We start from the raw sequence: 27,291 nt of genomic DNA, 5'->3' as shown, positions 1-27,291 counted from the left end.
AAGGATGAATTTAAGTGAAGATTCATGAAAATTAGTCTAAACCGAGTAAGAATCACTTACCCAAGTCGCCAAGGTGAAAATCCCCTCAAAAATTGATCTCCCGAGCTCCCAAGTCCAAAATATGAGTTATGGTCTAAACCCTCGATTTTGGGTTTTAAATTCTCTGCCCAGATGTTGTTCATTGCGACTGCAAGAAATCATTTACGATCGCGAAGAGTAAAAGTGAAAGGCTCCAGAAATGGCCTACGCGATCGCGACATGAAGAATGCGATCGCAGAAGAGGAAAAGTGAAGGGTCCTCGAACTGGCCTATGCGAACGCAATAGAAGGCTTGCGAACGCAGAAGAGGACAAGGCTAGCTTATGCATTCGCGGTCGAAGCCACGCGAACGCGAAGAGTAAAAGGACAATGAACCACCTGCTCCCATTTCTACTATGCGAACGCGGAAGAGTAATTGCGAACGCGAAGGAGGAAGAGGCTGACTTCTGCGATCGCGAAGAACAACTTAGGCCCCCTCGGAGAATGTACTACGCAATCGCAGAGGGAAGGATGCGATCGCAGAGAATGAAACCAGATACCAGCAGTTCAGCAATTCAACAAGTTCCAAAAATGATCCATTGATCATCCGAAACATACCCGAGGCCCCCGGGACCTCAACCAAACCTACGAACATATCCCATAACATCATTCAAACTTGTTCCAACCTTCGGAACGCTCAAAACAACATCAAAACATCTATTTTTCATTGGATTCAACCTTATGTATTTCAAAAACTCTAAAAACACACTTTCGATCAAAAAGTCTATCAAACCTCATCCGAATAACCTGAAATTTTACACACACGTCCCAAATAACATAACGGAACTACTGAAACTCTCGAAATTCCATTCCGACCCTCGGATCAAAATCTCACTATCGTAACGGAAACTTCAAAATTCGACCTTTCGGCATTTCAAGCCTAAATTAGCTACGGACCTCCAAAACACAATCCGACCACGCCTCTAAACCCGAAATCACCTTACGGAGCTAACGGAACCCTCTAATTTCCATTCCAAGGCCGTCTTCATACTGTTCCGACTACGCTCAACTTTCCAACACTTAAGCTCTGATTTGAGAACTAAGTGTCCCAAAACTCTCCGAAACTCAAAACCGATCGTCCGGGCAATTCAAAATAGCAGAAATAAACTTGGGGAAACAGTTAATAGGGGATCGGGGCATTAATTCTTAAGACGACCGGCCGGGTCGTCACAATTTCGGATTCGGATTCATAATCCTCAACCATTACGCCTTCTCCCCTTTCACTGGCCGAAGACGGGGCGCGGTTCGGCTGAGATGACGATGGCCTACTCGGAACAACATCAGCGGCCTCAGAACTCTGTCCCTCCGTCGCAGCCCCCTGAATGCTCGCAATGGGCATCGCCTCCGCATCCAGACTGGCACCACCGCCGGTCTCGAGTACCGTCAAAACAAGGTCGGCCCCCGAGGGTGTTTCAGTTAAAGAAGCCTCTTCAAACACTACCCTTCACTTCTTCGATGGGGCCTCTCCACTACCGGCGTGGGAGGATTCGCCTGTTGAATGAACTGCGGGAACCGGAGTCTCCGGTCGAGGAGTATCCTCCAAGCATACGGCTTTTGGCCGCGGGTGCGGTCCGATGAGCAGCCAAACCCTCTACGCCTTCGCCTACAAAAACTCTTGGTGAGGGCCGGGTAGAGGGCATCGGTTGACAGAACACGAGCGGAGGAGCCCTCGTCCTTCTCACTCCTCTCCGACCTGTTAGTAAGGAAGGATTTGATTATATAACGACAAGGTAAAAAAAATATGAAGTAGAGAACAAAGCGAAACCACAACGAACCAACTCACCAGTAAGCGGCTTGCACCCAAACTTCTCATGAAAAGATGCCCACTCACGAATCCCCACTGTGTGAGGAAGAAATTGCACACTCCCGAATATCGACAACTATTGGGGGGGAGGTAGTCTCTCGGCTACAAAAATAAAAGCAAATCCTCAGCAAAGTCGTTAAAGGGATACGACCGATGACCATCTTAATAAAAATTGCACGAAGTAAACGGAAAGGGGAACTTACGAGCGAAATTCCACGTCTCAGGAAACCTTGATGGGTTCGATACGACGTGCTCTATCCGAACATAGAAGTAGTTTTCCCAGAAGCGGCGATTAGTCTTGTCTTCCATCTTCACCACCAAGCTCTTGGTCCCTCGATGACGCATATGAATCATCGTACCCCGAAGGAAATGGGGGGCGACGAGGTGGAGCATGTGCCCTAGAGAAACTCCTCGGCCAGCCAGCTCTGCGTACTTGATGAGCATGAGGAAAAGCTAATACGTGTATGGAGAGAGTTGAGCCGGGCACACCTCATAAAAACGACAGAAATCAACCACCAAGGAAGGAAGGGGAAGCGTGTACCCGATGACAAAAGGATACGCGTAAAACGCGCAGTAGCCCGGGCGATGTAAATGCACTATATCCTTATCCGCCGGTGCCATTTCAATATGATCGGGGATCCCCCATTTTTCTTTGAACAAAGTGATCGCCGCAGCATCCATCGTGGAAGGAACGGGCTTCGATTCATCTCCGGCAGGGCTATTAAAGCCGGTCATCGCCTTCCCCGGGCGAGGAACCACCTCATCCACTGTCGGAAAACCCTCATCTTCCACCACTTCCACTCCCTCTTCGAGTAGGGATGCGACATTCTCCGGCACCGAAGCACCTACAGCTTTATCAGAGTGGGAAGAAGTACTAGCCATTTGTTTTCTCTGATCGAAAGAAATGAAGTTGATAAATAAAAAGGACGATAGTCACAGCAAATCCTAGCAGAAGCAGAGCTATGAAAGATTAAGGAAAGAGTAGAAGACTTGTGAAATTCTCTCTTAAGCAATTGGAAAACGTAACGATTCAAATGAGGAGCTCCCTGCTTATTTATAGGGATATATATCCTGAGCGCGAAAACAAAAAGTCGCCAGTTAGAAAGCGGAAAGGGCATGGGAAACGACACTGCCTAGAAAACGTGCGTCATAATGACGCATGAGGAATATTGGTGACATCCTGAACTGACGTGATGGTCGAATCTTGAACTGACGTAACGGTCCAACATGATTCTCAAAGCGTCACATCGCCATCTCGCCATAAGGTTCTCGCCCCATGCATAAAGCATTCAGATTTCTCCGTTTTTGAATCGACAGGGTCCGCCCATTGAGCTCGCCAATAATCGATCCCGACGGACGGAAGGAATAACTGTATGGGTCAAAATCTGACGGCACATGGATTAAAGTTAACAGGAATGGAATGAGGTCGACTAAGACGCGGTCGTGCCCACAGGGTATAATAACAACGAAGACCTCGGCCACGGCCGAAGATGGAGCCATCCAAAAGCTTGTATGGCGAAGTGGATATCCTGATATTTAAGGGAGGCGATGTGAAGGACAGTAAGGAGACGAAGGCACTCTAGTTAAGGACCGATGGACAAAAGGGAATACTAATTATATATATAGGGGGTTCCTCTCAGAGACAAAGAGGGAGAAGAACGGAACACCAAGAAAAGGGCTTAGATAGCAAATACAAATCTCTGTAATTATCATTGCCAAATCAATAAATATAGATCTCATAGTTATCAACGACATTCCTTCTTCTCCTTCTTTGCTGCTACATTACGGAATGATACTCCAAATATGTAAGTTTATCATCATACTTGATGCCTTTTAATAATCTTAAATCGAGCTACAAGTTTTGCTATATCTCATTCTTTTATCCAATGCACTTAGATGTAGAGTTAATTATCCTTGACTAAGATTTATCCTCTATTTTTTTCATTAATTGGTTTAACCCAAAGATCTTGGTACTTTTTGGTCAAACATCTATCCCGTTCCTTCCCGTTTTAACACAAACGGTGGTACACAACCTCATTTTACAAAAGACCTCCATTGAATTGGGAATTAGTATGTAACACGGAAAAATATGAAATGCTCACGCTTCCAAGTAGATTCAATGTCATAAAGTGCATGTATTCATTCCATGGAAATAGAAAGAGTGCCACTGCAAGTCTCTTTTCGTTTTAAGACCAAAGCATACAAACAAATTAAAAAGAGCAAAACATCTTAGGAGAATTCAAATTTGAAGCACGAATGTTGTTTGGGATAATTTCTAAGATCTCCTCCATGTTTCGCTTGGTGACACTAATATCTCTTATGGTTTATGATAGACAGAATTACATCCTATGTCAGTCGGTCCAATTTCAGAACCAAAAATAGCCCATGTTTTAAAACTTTACCCAGCATAGTCCATTTTGCAGATAATGCATAGCCCAATTTCATCGGTTAACCTAGCGACAGCCTCCTTTATCCTTCTTTTTTCTTTCTTCAACTTTTCACCAAAACCTATATCCAAATGCTTCTTCCTCTTTTAACTGCAGCAGTCATTCTCTCATTCAACTTAACACGAAGGCCTTTTCCATTACTGTAATAAACATCTCCTCAAGGAGACTAAATCGCTATTTCTATTTGGAGTCCTCTTTTTTTTTTGTGCAATGTGAATTTTTTTAAGACAAAATGCGTTTATCCTCCATTAATAATTTTTTGTTTCTTCTCAAATTGCTGGAAAGAGGTTGAAGAGTTGCAGACATCCTCCATTTATTTCCTTCAATTTTCAAGGTAAATAGGTTGACGATGAAGTCAGTGAAGTCATCGGAGAATGAAAAAGAGGTCTTGTGTTGTATTCAGACAATTTTCAAGTTCTTCAGATGATGTTCCAGTTTTATCTTCTTTTATAAAATAATTCCATCTCCATCTTCTCTCCTCTTTAATTTTCAGATCTAACTTCCTCTGAAAAACTCTCTTTTAATATTTTGATACTGAAATAGAGGTGTAATATTGAACATAAGATGTGTTCTGGTATAAATATTGTATAACCACTATTTAAGCACACTTATACATTATTGTATAATTGTGTATAAATGTGTATAATTGTGTATAAATATATATAATTATATATAAATGTGTATATATGTTCATAACATCACTTATCTTCTTCTTCTCTTTCTCGTATTCTTTTGATATACATTATTATACATTCCATATACAAGTTTATACATAGTTATACATCATTATACATGTACTGCATATGTATAATCAAATTAATTTTTTTTCCCATGTTTTCTTCCTTTTTCTGGAATAATTCATGTATAAATCTACTTTCCTTGTTGATTCTCCGCCAAATCACGAACTTGCAGCAATTGTTTCTAAATTTTACCATATAAGTAGAATCAGCGAAAAATTGGGGGACAACTTGCAGCAGTAAAGACAAATTGGGGGAGAAATATCAAAATTATACGACGGAAGAATTAGAAAATCTCATGACTTCATCTAAATAAGATAATTGTCCTGATTAAACTCCGTTGCCGAATAAAAAAGCTAGAAAATACTCTTTTTTCAAATATTAGCCGATTATTTTTGGGCTACAGATTTGTAAAGTTATGGCTGGGCTATTATGTTGCAAGTCAGATGTGTGAGTTGTATTTATGTGAAATTATCCCTTTATGATATTGTTATACTTGCCTCACTTATATTGAGTTTTTTTTATAATAATTCTTTAATTACCTATTTATCGTTAATGAAAAAACAATTATAGTCTGGCTGATTTGCCCTTAGCATCTAGGCTTGAAAGTGACCACCAAAAGGGATTTTTTCCTAACTATACCATATATGAAACCTTATTACTGATAATAAGTGAATTTGACTATAATCACGCACCAAATAATCACCTTCTTGTGAACTTTTAATGTGGAAAAATGACAACAAAATGCTCTTATTAGTGTTTTTCATGATTTGCAGGTGATGTAGGTGTAAGGAAGGCTAAGGAGCGGTTTTGGAGTCAACTATTGATGAAAAAAGGCCAATTGTTGAATTTCTCAAGTATCCCATTCAAAACAGGCCAAAATTTCCGGGTACAAGTTCCACCGCGGTTCTACCGCGACCGCGGTGGAAGGCAGTTTCTGAAAGTAAAAGATTCCGCGAGGGCGTTTGGCCGCGGTTCTACCGCGACCGCGGTAGAACCGCGGTGGGCACAGTAAACTTCAGGGACTTAAGTGTAAAACACGGGATTTTTAGACCAAAACCCTAATTAAAACACTAGACTTCGCCCAAGAGAGGCATGTATTGATTTTTTAGGTTTCTTAGCAAGGAAAACAATTGTGAGCAAGTACTCTAAACATCTTTCTTCCTTTCTTTTGATTTTTATGATGAATTCAAGCGTAGTTTATTCTCCCATATCTATGAGTAGCTAAATTCCTTGTCTAAGGCTTTGATGGAACCTATTGGGTGATGAACTTCTTGTTTATGTGAATACAAATTGCGAGTTTAATCTTTATTTGTTCAACTTCGTATTCGTTGTAGTTAATTGACAGGATCCTCAATTAGCTGTACCTATTTAGTGTGCATAACTTGAAAAAGAGTGCATATTTAGGGTATTATTGAACAACACCACTCCTAGATTATTAGAGGAATCTATAATTGCGGGTTTAAAGGCGGGATTAGGAATAACGAAGTCTTGGGTGCAATCTAGATTGAATTGTGCTAAATAAAGCAAGCTAGTGTATCTCGGGAGAGTGCAATAGTAGATTACTGTGATTACTCGGAAGAGATTTGTGGTAAGATTAGCGTTCAAGATTGATAGAGATGAGTGGGTAAATTTGTATGAGCATAAACAGGAGGGATTCCATCAATAGGGGAAATCATTGCCTTAGCTTTTCCTCATAATTGTTTACAACCTTATTAAATTAGTTACAGCCATTTAGTTACTTGCAAGCTAGTTGTTAAAGAACACTCAACTGAGAATTTGAATGTTTGAGAAGCTGGTGCTGAATACTTGGTGGGTTTGAAGATAGCGGTTGATAGGTTAACTCTCTGTGGATTCGACCCTGGGCGTAATACTCGGGTTATATTTGCAACGTCCGCAGAGTTCTTTTCTAGAAGGCATAGTTGGGCGTGATCAATTACCAAAAATGTGCATAATTTGTTAATTACCCGCCCAGTCCACACTTTAACTACAATTTATATACCAATCCATAATTAGGCAGATTCTGCCATTTAAAATGCGCGAAAAAAAAGGCACAAAATTTGCGTTTGATTCTTTCCACATTAAATTCGAAATTTGAAACGGAAAGAGATCTGATTGCTGCGTAATTCTCTCTTTCACTACAATTCAAAAACAACGCAGAGCTTCAGAAGCTTCAACAACGCAATAAATTCAAAATTGTTCTTCATCGTCCTCAGTACTCAAATTGTCGAACCTATATCTGTTCTTCATCTTTTTTCTCTCAACTACACGAAATCATGTCAAAAATCCCAATAATGCTAAAATTGAATGGGAATTGGGATAACTATGGCAGATTTAGAGATTTTGAAGTTGATGCCATTGTGGTAGATGAGAATGCAGGTTTGTGTAGTTCGAAAATGCTTAGAATTTTAGTTTTATGATATTATCTATAAATTTACTACATATATCTACAATTTGACTACAAGTTCTTTATTTGGTGCATGAAAAAAATATTTTAATATACAGTGTCTCCAGATTGTAGATAAATTGTAGGCAAATTGTAGTTTACTTGTAGTTTGTAGTTAATTTGTAGATAAATTGTAGATAAAATATAGATATATTGTAGATACTATATTTTTAATATTGTAAATTTTTTTTCTTTGTGTTTGTTCTGAAAATGTAGGTGAGGGCTTCAACAGATCATATACATACTGTGTTGGATGGTGTGAAGCGGTACATTGTGTGTCTGAAAAACAAGAAATGCAGTTGTGGCCAATTCCAACTTGAAGAACTTCCATGTGTAAATTGTTTCCAGATTGTAGTTATAATGTAGGTTAAATGTAGTTAATTTGTAGTTTTTGTAAAATTTTGTAGACAATTTGCAGATTAATTGTGGATAACACATTTCTACGATTGGAGTATTTATTTCTTATTTTTTGTTGTGTAATTTATATTCAACTGACAGTTATATACAAATATTATATAGAACTTGGAGGTAAACATCTCAAAATTATGATAAAAAGCTACAAAATTTATATACGATAACTACATTGAGTCTTCACACAATGTAGATAGTTTGAAGATTATTGGCGAGGGAGATTTACGTCAAGGATTAAGGCGAGAGAGATGCAAGCAGAAAATTGGCGAGAGGGAGGGAAGCTGGAGGCAAAGTCGGCGACGATCTGATCGAAGGGCCGACGATCCCCGGCTTTGAGCAACGTCAACACCGTGTTCGATTTGGGAGAAGGACTACTTCAACTTGAATCAGATGGAACTTTAAATTGGGATTTTGTGAAATTAAATAGAGAAAAAATTGTAGAATCGTGGGTCTGTAGAGGAAAACTGATGGTAAACGTGAGGTAGTGCAGGTAAAACGTGGGGGGTGTGGGGGGTGGGAGGAGAGAGAGGCGGGTAAAGGTAAATGTGAGAATATACGCTCCTAAATTAACGCCTAATATAAATGAAGCATTAATTATACCCCTAATTTGAATTATGGTATATAGATGGTAATTTGGTATACTGAAATGTAATTAACACAAACCTTAAACATTGAGGGTAATAAGGTTTGATATATGATATAAGAAGGTAAAAATACTCCGCCAAAACTACTCAACAACAATGGGCCGTGATCCTCGAGCCCGAGGGAAACAAATTAGGATGATGGAATGAGCTTATGCGCAGCCCAGACCAAGTAAAGAAACTCGTAGCCAACGACATCATTTGACATCTTGCTTCCGTGTTGATCTAAAATCTTCGTAATCTACTCGAATTACCTTTACTTTGGCTGCGAAAAAAAAGCTTCAAAGGTACGATTTTTCGAATCTCTCCTCTCGGTTTATTGGGAGCTTGCACTTTGTAGTATAATTTCGTTAGATCTCTTTGCTTAATAATTTCCTTTTATTTTTATCTATCTTCAGATTATTATTTTTGAGCAAAATTTTAAATTTCACCTATTAGCAAAGGTTCCATTTTCAGGTAATATTTCCATTTCTGTTCGTTTATATCACAGATCCATTACATTTTGCTATCTTGAATTTCATATATGCATTTTGTAACTTTATTTTTTGAACACTGTTAAAGAATGTTTCGTGATTTTTTCCTTTTTGTTTTAATTATTTTGCTTCTTAATTTGGGGGATCTTCCAGACTGAGAGTGGGAGATATCTTAGATATAGCAAAATAAAAAAGTTCCATATAACAAGGGAGTATAAGAGAAAGCAATAATTATGAAATTGATTAGTTCAACGACAGCATCAATCATACTGATTAAATATAATTCAATAACTTGAAAGTGTTAGTGTTTGATGTCTTTATAGTTCGAAGAATGGTATAGTGTACAATAGTTGCAACTGAATTCTAGGTAGTCATAGTAGCTTTATTGATTTGAACTCTGTCGAAGTGGTGAATGCATAACTTGGCTGAGTTTATTACTGGAAAGGGGTAAGGAACGACTTAACACGTAAAATGTCGTGGGTTTTTGTTGCATGTTAAAGGAATTATGTATGGCTTTCCATATATCTCTTTCCCTCGAGTAGTTGGCTTACACTATCTGTTTCACTGAAGGGGGAAAATTGCCTGACATGAGGGCCATATTTTGTGGCAATCTGGAGTTTGAAGCCCGCCAGTCAGATGTCGAGCGGCTTTTCAGAAGATATGGGAAGGTTGATAGGGTGGATATGAAATCTGGTAAACCTACCATTCTCTTGACTTAATTTGTTTTCTTGTTATTCTTTCAAAGGAAGTAATCTCTTAGAGATAGAAACCGAAAGGGTTAAGCCGTTAAGGTAAACTGTGTGTTAACATTTGTTTCCATGATGCCTATCATGTCTGATGAAGGACTAGTCCACGATTGTGCAGAGAAGTTCTCCGCTAACTTTTAAAATGAATCTATTCTTTTCTTTTTTAGGTTCTCTGCACTATATATGTGTGTGTGTATTTTCCCAAGGAAGTTTAAGTTCTTTGGTACTTGTTCCGATAAATGACTTATGTTTATTGAATTGCATCAAATAAAGATGCAGCTGTTGTCTTCTTTCTGCTTGATGGAAATGATCTCTCTAATTTGTTTTATCTGGAGAAAAAACAAGTTAATGTGTAGTTGAACTCCCAATCTCAATATTTTCTTTCGCGCAGGATACTTGGAATTCCTAGATCTTCCTGGATGAAGGGTTCTCTGCGTTTCTTTTTTGGCTTGTGCCAAAGATACATATTCTTATGTTTATCTGAAAGAACAAATGTGATCTGCCATGGTTCTACCATCCTACAATTTACTGAGACCATTGCCTTTTGCATTCCTCATGACCTTGCTCAGTCCTCAATACCTGAAATGTTTCAACATAGATAGCATGATCATCTCGGATCCAGTGGCTGCTGTTGAGTTCCTTCATACAGATTTTTCTTTCCCCTTCCCCCCTTCCCCCCTCACTCATGAGGGGTTTTGGGTGGTAAGTTTGATCTAGTCGCATTCTGTAGTGTGCTGACATATATTGGCAGGAGGCATCTTAACTTAGCTTTATGTATGAAAAATGTAACTGAATTTTTCTGGTTTGATTTCATGGCGCTTTTGGTTTTGTAGGATTTGCTTTCATTTATATGGAGGACGAGCGTGATGCTGATGATGCAATTAGAAGACTTGACAGGATAGAGTTTGGTAAAAAGGGACGCAGGCTTCGTGTAGAATGGACTAAGGTATGATGTTGAATTGCGTAGTTGCAGCACCCTGGCAGAGAGTATTTATAGCATCAGTTTGGTGTGGAAATATGCACTTCTCTTTGATGTTATATGCGGAACTGACCTGACTAAGATTATGTTGCAGGAGGATCGTGGTGGTAGTAGGAGGCCTGACAGCTCCAGGAAGCCTGCTGCAAATACTAAACCTTCCAAGACTTTATTTGTCATCAACTTTGATCCAGTTCATACTCGGACAAGGGACATAGAGAGGTATTTTGAGCCTTATGGTAGAATATCAAATGTTCGAATCAGAAGGAATTTCGCATTTGTTCAGTATGAGTCCGAGGATGATGCTAGCAGAGCATTAGAAGCGACAAACATGAGGTTAGCAGTTTAAAAGGGCCTTTTTTGAGTATTCTGCTTTACTTTCTTATAGCTAGAATCATACATATCATTGTTGCTGGATAAATTGATTACTCGTGCTAAGTGAGTGCTCCATTTCACAAGACCATAATTAACCTCTGTGAATTCGACAGGGAAATGACTCAGTGTATGCACAAAATGTTGAAGGGTCAATTTTTCCTTCATTATGGGGATGATAATTATTTCTGGAGTTAAACTGCAGATATTCTTTTCCATCTAGGGTGATATTATTGAAAATCAGTAGACAAGCAGCTTTTTTCTTCTCTTTTTTTTCTGTTTCTCCTTCCTCATCATCCTCTTTCTTTCCACTCTCTTTTCTTTGGGAGTAAGGTAGTGTTTGGATTAACTTGTGGCAGCTCGACTGTTCCGCAGGGTACCTGGATCCACCAGTACCGGTGCCGGGTAACTCTATCCACCAAACTTTGAAAAAATCACCTAAACTTTTTGTCCCTGTTGGGATTTGAATTTTGGTCTCTCATGGTCTTCCACTTCTTCAACCATTGAACTACACTGGTGCTTCTTTCTTTTCATTCTCGCTGCCCTTTTGTTGCACACGCCTTGAAGCTGTCCTGATGCCATTACTACATTTCTCTTTTTCGTGGCTGCTGCAGTTCTACACTAATTTGAGGTTTTTGATTAAATTGACAGCAAGTTCATGGATCGAGTTATTTCTGTAGAATTTGCGATTCGAGATGATGATGACAAGAGAAATGGTCGCAGTCCTGACAGAAGAGGCCGTGACATGTCACCTGGCAGGAGAGGTTATGACCGTCGGCGTTCGCCTAGCCCATATAGAAGGGATAGGGGTAGTCCTGACTATGGGCATGGAGCACTTCTAAACTCAAGGCCTCGCACCAGGGGAAGTCCTGAGTATCGTCGAGCAGAAAGCCCTGTCAATGAGAGATATCACAGGTCCCTTCACAATCTTTTCTGTTTTCATTCTTTCGTCTCACCCCCCACCCCGAAGGTTTTGTAGGTTGTGTGGGTTTATTCATGCTGTTTTCAAAGTCCTAAGTTTTCAATTACACTAATTTTGTTATGATCTTTACCAATGCAGTCGTTCACCACCGCCACGTGAGAGGTCTCGATCTTGAGGAGAAAACTTCCAAGCAAGATTTCATCACCCCGAAAAGAAAAAGAAAAAGAAAACCTTCCAAGCAAGAAGCTAGTTTAGAAGTTATTTATGTTGTCTGTTGGTCACGTTGTCGTCTGGAATTTGTAGCTTTACAACCTGCAGATGTACAATGTCTTTGTACCATTGTGTATGTTAGTTTGATGTTGATTTCCGTAATGACTAATGAGTATGTTGTGTACACAAATATTAAAAATTCTACTCATTGCAATCGAATTAGCTGAGGTGTATTTGGCGAAAGAAGAATGGCTTTCAAAAACTCCTCCATTCTATTTTTCTGTACTTTAAGTCATCTGCTGATTGTGAATGTCGGTGACCATGTTTAGTATGATATTCTCTGCACATTTGAATTAAGTGCAGGTGCTCATGCGCGCTAACGAATCAGACTCGAATAAGGTGGAATCACTATACGATGTATTGTCTTAATTCATTGGACCCGCACAAACATGTACGAACAAATAAAACGGACTTGAATATAAAGGAATGACTTGATTAATTATTGTTTTGAGTGGTTGATTGTGTATGTAATGTGGTGGGGGTTTATGAATGAGTGGTTGATTATGTATGTAATGTAGAGGAATCATTGTTTACTGTTTAGGTGCCATTGGCTAATTAAGAATTGAAATATTGACGGTTGATTACGAGTTAAGTGAGAAAGAAAAGTACATAAAATTTGAAAGGTGTGCGTATTGTAGAAAGTGAAATAGAGAGGACAAAAGAAGCATTAGCATTGAATAATGTGACCGACAAAAGACAGCGTTCCGTCCAGGCTACGCCAAGCCAAATTGGCGCACGCGTCTTGGTTGACTCCATACATTGGTCTTTCTTAGGCCTTTGTTTCTCTCTTCCTTAGAATTTGAATTGCTGCAACTTCGTGATTGCAACTGCAACAGCGAACTGTTGCTTTCCTTTTTTACTTTGTCGCATTTATAGCCTGTTTGGCCTAAGTTTCTTTTTGGTCAAGAGTGTTTTTTTTTTTTTTTGCAAAAGCATTTTTGGCTAAAAATTGAGGTGTTTGACCAAGCTTTTGGAAGGAAAAAAAGTGCTTTTGAGGAGAAGTAGAAGCAGCTTTGGAGAAGCAGAAACAAGTAGCTTCTCTCCAAAAGCACTTTTTTGAGAAGCACTTTTGAGAAAAATACACTTAGAAGCAGTTTTTTAAAGCTTGGTCAAACACTAATTGCTGCTCAGAAGTGTTTTTCAAACTAATTTGCCAAACACAAACTGCTTCTCACTAAAAGTACTTTTGAGAAAAGCACTTTTAAAAAAAGCACTTCTCAAAATAAGCTGATTTTTGCATCTTGGCCAAACGGGCTATTAATTGGAGTGATTTTAAGATACATTTTGATACTGGAGTTGCGTCAGCCCTTCTCAAAATGAAATAATATCTTGGTAGAGTTGAACAATTTGCACGTTCCATCTCCCGGAAAAAAATCTTGGACTTTATATATAAGGGTTAATTTATCTAATTCTCAATCATGATTTGATTATTCAAAAGTATTTTTAAAAAGAAATAATTGTAGTATACATGTATTTGACTCTCCAAAACTAAGGTCGTATAAAATAAGACAGAGAGTATTAGGTTGATATATCGAATTTTTTTGTACTATCTTTTTGAGGAGTTACAATTAGAAACTCTCTTAAAAACAAACTAAATCAGACATTAATTTTTTTTCACTATTAAACTGATAATCATAGGATTCCCATGTGATTAGCTAGTCAAAAGCTTGATGCTTAAAATTTTGATTCGTTAGATCTTAGTGGATAATGGAAAGGGGTAAGAGACATTTGAATTAGTAATTGACTACGTAGTTGTAACGGACATGTGAGCTAGGAGAGAAAGTGATGGAGAAGTTGTTCACAAGTCGTCGAGTTGACCATTACTATAAGAGGAGTGGGGGGTGGAATAGGGGTGGGGTGGGGGTTTAAGTTTCAAGTGAGTAATATCTTTTGTATATTCAATAATCAGACATCATATATTAGCAATCATGTGAGTTCATGGTTGCCTATATTTTTGTACCACATGAGTTGCTTCTAATTTAAATGATTGAGGAACTTGTTTTTATCATTACCTCTCTTTTCAAATTTTGAACTCCTACACTCGGGGCCGGTTGGGGCTCACCCGAACCACCTTCGCCGAAAAATTACACTGTATATATAAGGCAAAATCTATTTTTACCTTTATATATTATATTTTGAAACCCTTTGACACAACTTAAAAGCATAACTTAATGGTTAAGGGAATTCAAAACTTTTGTAAGGTCAATTAATTCAATTCCCATTGACTATAGTCTTTTTAAATTTTTTCTTTTTTAAATTTCTTTAGCGGAAATCCTGCCACAGCTACTACCTATACTGTAAAAAAAAAAAAAAAAAAAAAAGGAACTCCTACAGAACAGAGTTGACAGATAGAGCAATACAGAAATAGTAGATAGTAAATAAAATCTTTTGCTTAACTATTACACATATTATTTGTTGAATACGATCTATTACTAAGATCTAACGAGACATATACTCCACCTACTACTTATAAAAGTTGTTTTTGGTGGATCTTTGACATGTTCAGCTTTCTTTCTTTCTTTCTCGATATTAGTTGTCCTCCCTTAATTTGAAACCCAAACTATAATATATGAATTGTTTTAACAACTTAATTTTAAAAAAAATTCATGACAGCTGTCTATAATCTTAAAAGTTCAAAATAGATATTGTTTCAAGAGGTGTCGCAAGAAAAAACTAGTGGCTTCTTTTAAGTGCTACTATTTCAGGTAAATTTTCTTTTTCCCTTTTTATTTATATGATAATGAAAATTGAATTCCATTTTCCACTACTATATCAGTGAAAGTACCATATTTTAATCCAAAAGTGCCACTGAGCAGTACAATGTCAGCAACACGTGCTACTAGTAGTAGATCACCCACCATAAAGCTTTTCAAAAAGCAAATATTTCTCTTGGTCCCACTTCACACGTGGCAATTTCAATCTGACACATCAGCTCCTTGATAAAATAAAACAATTCATGTAATAACACTTTCAAATTTCAACCAAAATACCAACGGTCTGATTCACTGTTTTAATCCTTCAATCGCAACCGTCCATTCCTCAATATGCTCTCCTAGCTGTAATATATTGGGGATAGAATCTAGGTGACAAGAAGTACAGGTCTGAATCTGACATTTTCTTCTTCTTATAGAGAGAGAAATCTCTAATTTTGATTTTTGAATGGAGATTTTGTTGTTTCTCTCTCTGTATGTTCTGTCTTCTTCCGTTAAAGCTCCAGTACTTTAACTGGTAAGCTATTTTCAAAAGTGCTGTGTAACAGCTACATTTAGCTCCAGTACTTCCCCACTTCAAAATTCTACTCATTTTCTTTTATTAGAAAAACCCAATTTTCTTTTAGAAGAAGGGCAAATAATAAACAGAAAAGTTTTTTTGGGGTACATGCAATTTTCTGGTTTGTGGTCAGCATTGAGATTTGAGGGTCTTTTGATCCAAAAGTTTCAATCTTTTTACCAAAGGGAAGGCTTTTTTTTTTAGAAGAAGAGCTCCAGCTTGAGAAGGGAGTGCAAGGATTTTAGGATCAAGCTATTTTTGGTTCCTTTCAGCTGAGTAAAAAGGGTGCTTCTTTGTTTCTGAAATCTTAAATGTTGGTTCTTTAGCTTTTTCTTCATTTGATCTAAGATTAAACAGGGTGAGAATGAGAATGAAAAAGGTGGTAAAAAGAAAAAAGGGTCTTTTTCTTAAGTTGGTTTTGATTTTTCAAACTCTTGGAAAAATCTAGGTGATTAGTGAGTGATTATTATTTTTGGGATTTTATTTTTCTGATTGTGTTTTTTGCTTGTAGAAACAGTATTGGAAGTCTTTAAGTGGCTGATAAAGCTTTGAGTGACTTGGATGACAGCCAAAAGAGTAGTCAATTAGAGGTATACAATTAAATTCTCTTCTTTTTATTTATTGCAGAAAATTTGGTGAACATTCTTATAGTGGGAGCTTGGTCCCATTTATAAAATTTTAGACTCAAAGCCATGTATGTACAACTAGAGATGAAAAAAAAATCCTATCTTTTCTTCAAAGGAAAGAGTCTTCCTTTTTCAAAACCATACCTGCTATTTGGTATCCATGTATATATGGGGATAAAGTTGGAATTAAGTTACAAATAGAACTTGTGGACCTGTCCTTTCTTGGAATTTTAGCCATTAAATTCAGATCTACTCCATGTTACGCCTTTTGTTTTGTAGTAGTTGAAGATTTTTCTATTCATCTAGAATCAATGTCCTATTCCGTAGCTGAAAGGTAAAGTTATGAAGTTCCATTTTTCTTTACCAATTTGCCCTTACTTTTTCCCCAAAATGCCCCCACTACATCTGTTGATAATCCTAAGACTTTATTTAACATGTATGGGGCATTTTGGTCATGGCAAAAAACATTAACCGACATTCTTTCATGGCTAGTTGTGGTGTATTTGTTGAAGAGTTGCTTCATTTCACTTTCATTAGCTGTAAATGAATCTGTGAACCTGGTTTTACTTTGAGATTTCCATAGTGATTTGTTTACTTTACTTGAAAAAACTTTTGAGTAAACTCGTGTGGCGGCTGCTTTATTAGGTGCTTAGTAATTATCTGTGGGCACCAGCCTTCTGAGATCATGCAAGATTCTCGAACCCTCTAATCTTAGACCTACCCTTTATTTATTTATTGATGTTTTTCTTTTAATGCCCTATAGTTTAATGTTTTAGTGATTGCAACTGCTCCCAACACTTTAACTTTTCTAGGAGAAAGGATGGTATTTTTTATAATTTTCTGAAACCACTTGATGGTGTTTGGGTTGTCTGAAGATTACTTTCCCATTTGTAACTGAAAGACATCTTGGTGCTTAGCTGACTCATTTTCTTCCTTAAAAATCATTTTTTTGTGGATTCTCTTCTCCTTTGATACCAAACTCTCAAAATGGGTTGTTGTCTAGGAACTTGAGCCATGTTGAGGTTCTTTGTTTTCTGAATTGTGCAGTTCTATTCAGCAGTGGTATAGAATCTGATCCTTCGCCTATTACTTCATATCATGGTGGATGATAGTGGAACAAATATGGTCGATATCTTGTCGGTGGAAGAGTGGCTCTCGCGTGCACAAGCGCTTGTGCCTGTTGCACTTGAGAAGGCAAGAGAGGTTAAAGGATTCCCTGGTAGATGGAAGATGATTATTTCAAAATTGGAACAGATCCCAAACCGACTGTCTGATTTATCTAGTCATCCTTTCTTCTCAAAGAATGCTCTTTGTAAGGAGCAGTTACAGACTGTATCGAAGACATTAAATGAAGCTGTTGAATTGGCAGAGAAGTGCGTGAAAGAGAAGTACGAGGGAAAACTTCGGATGCAAAGTGATTTAGATGCATTGTCAGGGAGATTGGATTTGAATTTGCGTGATTGTGGGCTCTTAATCAAGTCTGGAGTGCTTGGTGAGGTTACTTTCCCATCAGCTGTTGCAAGCACATCTGCGGCCCCTGAGGCAGCAGTACATGGAAATTTACGAGAATTGCTTGCTCGGCTTCAGATTGGCCACTTGGAGGCTAAACATAAGGCTCTTGATAACCTTCTTGAAGTCATGAAAGAAGATGAGAAAAATGTTTTGGCTGTCCTAGGTCGAAGCAATATTGCGGCTCTAGTCCAATTATTAACTGCTACTTCTCCTCGAATGAGGGAAAAGACAGTAACTGTAATTTGCTCGCTTGCAGAATCCGGGAGTTGTGAGAATTGGCTTGTTTCAGAAGGTGTTCTCCCTCCTCTTATACGTCTCGTTGAATCTGGTACAACTGTGAGCAAAGAGAAGGCTACCATTTCTCTCCAGAGATTGTCAATGACAGCAGAAACAGCTCGTTCTATTGTTGGACATGGTGGGATTAGGCCTCTAATCGAGATATGCCGAACCGGTGATTCTGTTTCACAGGCTGCTGCTGCTTGTACCTTAAAGAATATATCTGCTGTGCCAGAAGTTCGACAAGCTCTAGCTGAAGAAGGAATCATAAAAGTTATGATAAATCTCCTCGATTGTGGAATACTGTTGGGATCTAAAGAGTATGCAGCTGAATGCCTGCAAAATCTAACTTCCGGAAATGATGATCTTCGACGATCAGTTGTGTCAGAGGGTGGAATCAGAAGCCTGTTGGCATACTTAGACGGTCCACTGCCCCAAGAATCAGCTGTAGGAGCCTTGAGAAATTTGGTTGGCTCTGTCTCAATGGAGGTTTTAATCTCGCTTGGTCTCCTTCCGAGGTTGGTTCATGTCCTGAAGTCAGGATCACTTGGTGCACAACAGGCTGCAGCATCAGCAGTCTGTCGAATTTGCACCTCAACTGAGATGAAGAAACTTTTGGGCGAAGCTGGATGCATTCCTCTCCTTATTAAGATGTTGGAGGCTAAAGCAAATGGGGTGAGGGAAGTTGCTGCTCAAGCGATTGCTAGCCTAATGTCCATTGCACATAATTGCAGGGAAGTCAAGAGGGACAATAAGAGCGTGCCAAATTTGGTACAGCTGCTTGATCCAGCTCCTCAAAACACTGCCAAGAAGTATGCTGTTGCTTCCCTTTCCTTGCTTTCCTCGAGCAAGAAATGCAAGAAACTGATGATTTCATATGGAGCAATTGGCTATCTAAAGAAGCTAACTGAGATGGATATTCCTGGTGCGAAGAAGCTACTCGAACGCTTAGAAAGAGGGAAATTAAGAAGCATGTTTAGCAGAAAATAGGTAGGCCAAAAAGTTACTGTCCTTGTACAATGAAATCTTACTCTTAAACCATAATGTCAATTGTAGCTCAAGGGGAGGATTTAGGACGCAAAAGCCTGTTGATCTATGCTGTCAATGGTTTTAAATAAAACCTCCGGACCATTTGTATAACTACTGTCAAGTTATATTTATCAGTATCTTATCTGCTAAAAGGAAAACGTTCTATTATCATCCCATTACTTTTCTATTTGTCTTTGTTCATCTCCAGATACAAGGGTATCTTCATGCAAAAAATGGTAGCCAATTGTGAAGTTGAATATCTCGCTTGAATCCTGTTGATAAAAAACCTGTTCCAAAGTGGAACCAAGATAATGTTTTTCACCTTTCTATCCTGAATGTGAAACCTCATTCTGTACAAGTTATTTCCATTTTGTCAGTTTGAAGAATATAAAATGTGTTGCATAGGCTCCTATTCAATTTTATTCTCTTCAAAACCATGCACATTTGGGAAGTACTATGGGTGCTTAGATTGGAGAGGAGAAGACTGTAATACCAGCTTCTACACTAAGTTTGGAATAATAAAATTTGACATCTAGATGGGGTAGGGTAGGCGGGTCAAAATGTTAGCAGGCCGAGGCATGTCCCGCCCCGCCCTATTGCCATCCCTAATCTCTGCCCCGCCCGCCCTGCCCTATTACCGTCCCTAATCTTGGGAAGGAAGAGGGAACCAGTAGGTAGAAAACTACATAGATTCATTAGAAGAACTTTCACAAGGTTCAAAGTCAAAGTCTTTGTGCCCTTCTATTATCCTTGACAGGGGCGGCTGAAGGGTAAGGCTGCTAAAATCATTGCCTTAGCCCCCAAATACAAAAGGCCCCAAAATCTATATTTTACTGAGCACTATATTAGCATATAATTTATGTAAGTATTATTAGTAAGAGACTCTAAGGTTATCATTTTTTAAAAATTTGGCTAAGGTTGTATAGATAAGCGAGTAAAAAAGGCCAAAGTTTTCTTTCCCATTAGCTAGCTAATTCATGTCTTTTTAGTTCTAATATTTCCTTCCTTATAAACACTCATTTCTTTTCTATGTTTCTGCGATTTCACTTTTAAATTTTAGCTCAATTACTCTGAATTAGTTATTTCTTTTTGTCTTGTTTGATTGATTCATAGACCATTAGGCAAGTACTTTTGTGTCTTACAACAACAACAATAACACTTACTTTTGTGTCTTATTCCAACTTTACAGATTTTATGAAGTAAGTTTAAGAGGCCTATTAAGATAACGCGGCTTTAGGCCACCAACTCTATCGAGCCGCCTCTGATCCTTGATAGCCTTATAGTATAATATTAAGTTATCTTTCTCTGAGAAACTGTTTTCTCAAGCTAGTCTCTTAATGTATGCTTGATTTGTATCATCTTTTTGTATTACACACTGAGGTTTATCTTTCCTTCTTTTATGACTCTCTTGTTGACAAGCCAGTGTTCAGAAATATTGGAAAGTGCATCACATGAAGTCACCAGAATTTACAGTTTGTTGGGTATCAGTATCAGCACATTGAGGGGTTGGCCAGTAGGCCCTACCACATTTGGCTTTGCTTTGACATTTAAGTAACCATCAATATCAAGTCATACAACCATGAAAAGTGAACTGTGGAAATGAAAATATCTTGAAATGAGATGAGCTATTCCCACCCAGTTATTAATAGATATGTAGATATTAGTACAGGGCCGGCTGGAGCCTAAGGCCACTAAGGCAATGGCCTTAGGCCCCAAAAATATTTGGGGCCCCAAAATCTATAAATAATATATATAATATTTAATAATTATGTATTATTGATAAAAAATTTAAATTATTTGGTTAAAATAGTTATAGCTAAAAAATTTACACATCTTAAGTTATAGTAATTAGTTGTTTCGTATCTTTAATTCGTCCCAATTTAAATCGATCTTCTTACAATGTTAGTCTAGAAAATTCTTTGAGTGCCTTTATAGACATTTTTCAAGCTATTTTGATAAGTAATTATTAGCATTCGTCATTAACATTGAATGACTCTTGAAACATAGTAGTTACTACAGTTTTATTTATTTTAACCTATATTTAGAATTAAAAGTGTTAAGAGAAATTGTTTAAGTAGAAGAATACTCTAGTTGGCAAATTCAATTAAGTAAAAAGTGTTAATTCAATTACCGTTAACAATTTCTATATCACTTGCATCGGTTGAAAAAGTTTTTCAAAATTAAATCAATAAAATTCAACATGATAACACGAGAGATAATACAATTTGGTTAGACATAGCCAATAATTAAAACTGATTATAACTTCTTTAGAGTTCGATAAATTATAAGAGGTAAAAAAATAATTTAAAAAAAATTAAGGTCTCACTTTTTATTTTCGCCTTGGGCCCCATATTATGTCGAGCCGCCCCTGTATTAGTATTAGATATGTCAGGATTATAATTTTGGGATTAAACCAAGACTATAAGCTGGATATTTATCCCACTTTTTATATACAATAAGTTATATCAAAATTTTGTTATAAATAATATTGAATTTAGCTAATACCTCCAACTAAATATAATTTATATCTCAAAATTTATCTTGGGTTAGCCTTAGGGGTATGAGGTGGGATAGAGGTAGGCCAAAGAAGTCGCGGGGAGAGGTGATTAGGCGAGACATGATGCATCTGGAGCTGACCGAGGACATGATCCTTGATAGGAGGGTGTGGAGGTCGAGGATTAGGGTAATAGGCTAGTAGGTAGTCGAGTGTTTCCCCCTGTACTCTCAGTTCGATAGCTTTTAGTATTAGTATGTTGTCTTTTATTCTTAGACTGGTATGACTACCTAGCGTACAATTGTTCGATAGCATTAGTATTAGTATGTTGTCATTTATTCTTAGATTGTTATTACTACCTAGCGTATAATTGTTGTTTTGGCTTCAGTTTTCTTCTTTTATCGTGTTGTTGATACTTACTGTCTTCACTTCCCTTAATCCTTTCTTTACCCGAGGGTCTATCGGAAACAACCACTCTGCCCTTCCAGGACAGAGGTAAGGTTGCTTACATCTTACCTTTCCCAGACTACACTTGTGAAAAATTACTGAATTTGTTGTTGTTATTGTTGTTAAAATTTATATTGGGATAATCCATCTAATCCCTTGAACCAAACGACTGAACATAAATATATCTTTTAGAATTAATTCGTAAATTATATGTGTAATTTATCAACAGGCAACAACAGATTGATGTAGCCTAGGTACGTGACAATCACGCTAATCAAGAGCGTTAGAATAGAGTTTTGGTAGAAAAAATACTAAAACATAGGAAAGAAAACATCAATTACAATAAAAAAGATTAAAAAGAAAAAGAAAAAACTCCTAAAGAAGGAAAAGGAAAAAAACTACTCCCTACTCCTACGCCCTACCCAACCTTTCTTTCCGTTATCCTCCTTTTTCTCCTTTCCTGAATTTTGGTCTTTTCCCGCCGGCGCCATTTCCGTCCACAAACCTCTCCTCTCTAACCATCAGAAAAGATTTTTTAAGAATAAATTCTACCACAACAACCTTTATTTTCAATCTTGACCATTAAAAATCACCTTAATTTTAAGACCTCCAGAACCTTCATAGCAGACGAGTAAAATCGTCAAGCACCACCACAAAAATCAGAACACGACCGTCATCATATTTTACCATAAAAGATGGAGCTTATGGCCTAAAACACTTCACCGGCGACTACCTATCTCTGTCCACCTCTCTTAGATAACACCCAAATACACTTCAAACACTTCTCAATCATCTGAAATTAAATTTATAGAAAAGTAAATTTGTTCTCTGTAGATCGTTCATTCGGCCAACTCCACCAGAAATATTTGCCACTGTTTGGTGCCGGCGTTGATAAACCCACAGATCTCATTTTCATTTATGGTGACCCTTCCCCGCGTCCTTGAAGCTGTTATGCCAGTTTGGACACCTCCTCAGCACTATTATTGTATTCAATTTGTGGTTCTCACTGATGTTGAAGGTTATGTCTTAGAAGGTTCACTACTGCTATGGTGAAGAGGAAGAGATGAAAAGAAAAGAGGAAAAGAAAATAAATTTAAAATTTGGTAAATTGTGTTTTTTTAAAAAGTATGCCGTAAAATGGAATGGTCCAATTTTCAGCCATTACAACGCCTCGTAAGCAAATTTTCCAAAGGCTCGAGACTACGGTCGAGATTTATCCCGAGGGGCCATCGGTGTCCAACCTCGAGGCAGCGCAAGTCGACGGTGATGGTAGGAAAGTGGGAAGTTTCCTAGGCCCACGACTAGGGCTGACAGAGTCTAGAAGGCTAGCTTTGACCCGTATCAGGGCATTAAGTGGCTATACTTGCCCCATATATTTGTAATTAATACATTTTGTACTATGTTTCCCCTCATATATAAAGGGGAATTCTTGTCATTCTGTAGGGACCAGAGACTCAATATTGAATACAAAGAATATTTTCTCTGCTCTCTAACTTAACATATTCCCTTGAATTCATTATTTCCATTTATCGCTTATATTCATTGTGTTCTATTCATTGTTCTTCATTTATTGCTTATCATTAATCATAAAGAGTCATTATCATAGCTCTCGTAAAGTGTTAACCCTCCTTCGATCACTCTAAGCTGGTCGTCCAATTCGACCCCAAGGCCTTGTAAACGATAGCTCGAGGCCCCGATCTCCAACTGTTTGGTCCGATTATCATATCGTCTCTAAGCTGCAATCTTGATTTCTAATCTTTTATTTAGCATCCATTGCTTAACAATCAGCATAAAAATAGATCACATATTTTTAGAATTACAAAATCAAATCTAATTGTAATTACCATTTTCACGGTAAGCAAGGCCCTACATTTACACATGTCAAAGAATAAAAAAAACTTAGTATATAATGTGTCATCCATGTCACAGCGAGTGAAGACCACGTTGAATCATAAGTGTTTATTAGTATTTGGTTCATCAAGTTGAGAGGTGTTAAAAATAGAAAATGTGTAAATTTATTTACCGAATTAATAAATTAATACAAGTTTAAGGTGTCAGGAGGCCATTTTACCTTTAATATTCCTGGTAAATAAACTTACACATTTTATTTACCAGAGAAAGACCTTTGCTGACGCCCTAAGCGCTAAGCCTATAACAAAAATAGTCAGCTTTGCGGTGCACTGCAATTCGCAATTATCCACTTAAAAAAATAGAAAGCCAACTCATGTTGCAACTTATACGGTAACACGAAATACATAAAACGACTTTAGAACTTATAATATACGTACTCCGGGTTGGTTCGGCTTTACCAAACCAAACCAAAGGTGTCGGGTTTTTATATTTATAAATCAAATCAAATTAATAACACTCGGGGTTTTCAGCTTTCGATTTTCTCGGATTTCTCGGGTTTTTGTAGTTCGGTGTCCAAGATTCTTCGGCATTTTAGAATGGCCAACAAGTTCAATAAATTTCAAATCAACTTCAATGGGCAGCACTACGACTTAAATGAAGAGGCACAAGAGAAAAGCCAAAACATAATTGAGATTAAACATATTTAGCACATAGAGCAAACTCCCATAAGTATTTAGCTAACACACAAAAGTATATCCATACCACTGGACAGAATACCTGTTAAAACTAGCACACACACAAGCATATCCATATCACTTGACAGAAGGAACCCATGGCATCAAGTTGATATGCCTCTGCTTGCCACCAATTTCAACACTTAAATCCAATGTTAATTACTAAAAAATAACTTCAACAAGTAAACAATTGCTAGAGAAATTCATTACTTTACTCCAACTCCTTCCAATAACATTAGATACAAAACAGAATATGGTAAAACTATAACTACATTAGAGTTGATAGAGTAATACTCTAAGATCATCTAGACAATTACAATTAACAACTGTCTGAAGTAAACTTAAGTCTTGGTTATTTAAAAGACTGCGTACAACTAGTAGCTATTAATAACAAACAAGCCTCTATTCCATAAAAGAAAATTATATTAATTATATTATAATAAAATAGTTTATGTATAAAATCATTTTAAAAATATTATATATATATATATATATATATATATATATATATATATATATATATATATATATAAAATATCGGGTTGGTTTAGTCGCGGGTTGACTTTTTTTAGTTAATACCAAACCAAACCATTTATAGTTGGGTTTTTTTTAAATACCAAACCAAATCAAACCAAATCACTAATCGGTTTTTTTTTTGGTTTGACTCGGACCTTTTTGGATATATAATCCAAGTCGAGAGTAGAGTTACAGGAAAAACCGTCTGATGGAAAACTACTTTCACGTTCGATTCAGAGAGCACTTTTTTCGTTGAGAATTCCTCGCTCCCTTTCGTGTGAATTCCCCAGCGGCTTTTGTTCACCCCTACGTACTAGTAGTAATTTTTTTTATAATTATAAGAATATGTTTTTGTATGCATATTACTTTAGTAATTCAATAAAAATAATAGTTACTACTACTTTGTTACTCTATAATAAGTTAAATTGTGCTTATTGATGATGTGTAAAAATCAATCAACAATTTTATTTTTTTTTTTGGTGGGGTGAAGTTTAGAGAAAAAAAGAGAGGACCAAGCAAGCCCTTAGCATTATCAACAAAGCGCCTCACACATTTTAGTCTTTATCATTTTAACCGAGATTACAAAGATTGAAGAAACAGTTCAGACACAGCTCTCTCGTCAATATCAATAATTTCTTTTCCTTTTTTTATTCCTTAGCTGTTGTGGCTTTCGAGGCAAAATACTGTGGCACAAATCCCGGTAACCCAACTCTCACTTTTTTTTTTTTTTTTTTTTTTTTATGGATTATATATATATATAAACTTTCTTGCTTAAAATGATATTTCTCTTTTTGTTCAATTCTCGAACCCTATTTCTTCCTTTGCAGTAATATCTTCAGCAGGTATCAAAATTTTGCTTCTTTTTTCTCTTCTGTTAATCAGAATTGTATTTTTCTTGAGTTTGTTCGGTCCCAATATGGGATTCTTGTTTATTGGTGAACATTCTTTCTGGTTCTATTGAATCTTTAATTACTGGGTTTCAGTTTAATAGTTTTTCTGATTCTATTGAACCTTTAATTGCTGGCCTTTTAGTTTATTTCTACAAAAAGATTGGATCTTTTAGTACTGATTAGTTCAAATTGCTGGCTTTTAGTTTAATATTCTTTCTGATTCTAATGAATCTTTTAATTACTGGGTTGTACTTCGCTTCTACAAAAAGATTGAATCTTTCTGTGTTTCTGTTGATCCTTTGGAATAAATAATACGTTTCAAGTCTTTGTTTTTTGATTGGAAGTCAATTATGGTTGAGTCTAGGATTTTCCAGTTTAACTTTGGTTCTTGAGCATCTTTGAGCTGAACTTGGAATGATATGGAATGTCTGAAAAGGATTTGGAGTTTGCAGTTCATCGCTTTTGTCAAACCAGTTAAAAGTTTTTTATGATACTGAGAAGAAATATTTGGATGGTGATGGACGGATGATCAATGAGATATATTTAAAACGGCCCCTGAAAGTTTGGATAGAGCCTATATTTAGAGAATGAGAGCATGCTACAAGCTATGATCGATTATTTTGAAACAAATTAATGAGTTGAGAAATGAGAACTGCAAAAGAAAATCTTGGAAACACAAAGTTGCATTGAGTTATTAAATAGAAATAAGAACATGAAACCTTATTGCTATGAACAAATGCAATGTGTGGTTGATAAAACAGACTACAATGAACAGCCTTCTACATAACTACCCCATTATCTAAATCGACTTTGTTTATGCGTTCATATTGTCTTAAGGGCCATGACACAGACTAAGCCCTCTCCCATTTCTGCCAAGCTTTCACCTCCACGTTTAGGAAAGGTGGACTTATGCACTAAGTACAGAAATCATGAGGCACTAAAATAATGATTGAAAAAGCAACAAGGGGAATTCTCAACTCGAGATATTCAAAATAAAAAGATCACCGGGAGATGGTATTTATTGTTAAATTTTGTAACAAACGCAATCTCCTTCCAGCATAGTTTTATGGAAGAACGTCAATTTGCTTAGCTCATAGAATGTGCCTTTTCTTCTTTTACCATGAGACTCTTATGAAGAAAATTGAGATGTGCATCCAACAGTAAACATTAGTTTCCTAGTTCTCCTCCTTTCTCATCATCATCATTTGATACGACTTCTTTGGTTATCAGATTCTTTTGATTGCTCATGTTGCTTTTGAACTCTTATCTGACTCTTATTAGTTCTCCTGTATTTGAGATATCAAGTCACCATAACTGCGGCTCC

The 27,291-nt window shown here is 37.1% G+C and overlaps 3 protein-coding genes across 14 annotated transcripts in view; all 3 read left to right on the top strand.

The window, feature by feature from the left end:
- Positions 1–8,677: 8,677 nt before the first annotated feature.
- On the top strand, positions 8,678–12,547 carry LOC109210257 (serine/arginine-rich splicing factor RS41-like). 3 transcript variants are annotated; one of them, XM_019373651.1, is made up of 7 exons: positions 8,678–8,850; positions 8,962–9,019; positions 9,607–9,729; positions 10,616–10,728; positions 10,856–11,094; positions 11,782–12,045; positions 12,191–12,547. In XM_019373651.1, exons 3-7 carry the CDS (start codon positions 9,624–9,626, stop codon positions 12,225–12,227), a joined length of 759 nt encoding a protein of 252 aa, XP_019229196.1. In that variant the 5' UTR covers positions 8,678–8,850; positions 8,962–9,019; positions 9,607–9,623; the 3' UTR covers positions 12,228–12,547. The 3 variants fall into 3 exon arrangements, with proteins under 3 accessions (XP_019229196.1, XP_019229197.1, XP_019229199.1); XM_019373652.1 differs by lacking the exon at positions 8,962–9,019; XM_019373654.1 differs by lacking the exons at positions 8,678–8,850; positions 8,962–9,019 and adding an exon at positions 10,174–10,484 and having other exon boundaries at positions 9,643–9,729.
- Positions 12,548–15,402: 2,855 nt separating this feature from the next.
- LOC109210255 lies at positions 15,403–19,209 on the top strand. Of its 9 annotated transcripts, none has more exons than XM_019373649.1 (3): positions 15,403–15,421; positions 16,110–16,182; positions 17,266–19,209. In XM_019373649.1, exon 3 carries the CDS (start codon positions 17,317–17,319, stop codon positions 18,994–18,996), a length of 1,680 nt encoding a protein of 559 aa, XP_019229194.1. In that variant the 5' UTR covers positions 15,403–15,421; positions 16,110–16,182; positions 17,266–17,316; the 3' UTR covers positions 18,997–19,209. The 9 variants fall into 9 exon arrangements, with proteins under 9 accessions (XP_019229194.1, XP_019229193.1, XP_019229191.1 ...); XM_019373648.1 differs by lacking the exon at positions 15,403–15,421 and adding an exon at positions 15,428–15,550; XM_019373646.1 differs by lacking the exon at positions 15,403–15,421 and adding an exon at positions 15,428–15,550 and having other exon boundaries at positions 16,104–16,182.
- Positions 19,210–25,563: 6,354 nt separating this feature from the next.
- The window catches only part of LOC109210254 (peroxisomal membrane protein 11D-like), a 3,777-nt gene continuing 2,049 nt past the window's right edge, over positions 25,564–27,291 (top strand). Inside the window, exon 1 of one of the 2 annotated variants that reach the window (XM_019373640.1) lies at positions 25,564–25,777. The gene's annotated coding sequence lies outside the window, so the exon portion shown is untranslated. Of the gene's footprint in view, positions 25,778–25,841; positions 25,920–27,291 lie in introns of those variants that run through there. The other variant, XM_019373641.1, reaches the window with a different exon arrangement.

This window comes from Nicotiana attenuata, unplaced genomic scaffold (genome assembly GCF_001879085.1).
Source record: "Nicotiana attenuata strain UT unplaced genomic scaffold, NIATTr2, whole genome shotgun sequence".
NCBI lineage: Eukaryota > Viridiplantae > Streptophyta > Magnoliopsida > Solanales > Solanaceae > Nicotiana > Nicotiana attenuata.
This window is presented reverse-complemented; position numbering and strand designations above follow the sequence as displayed.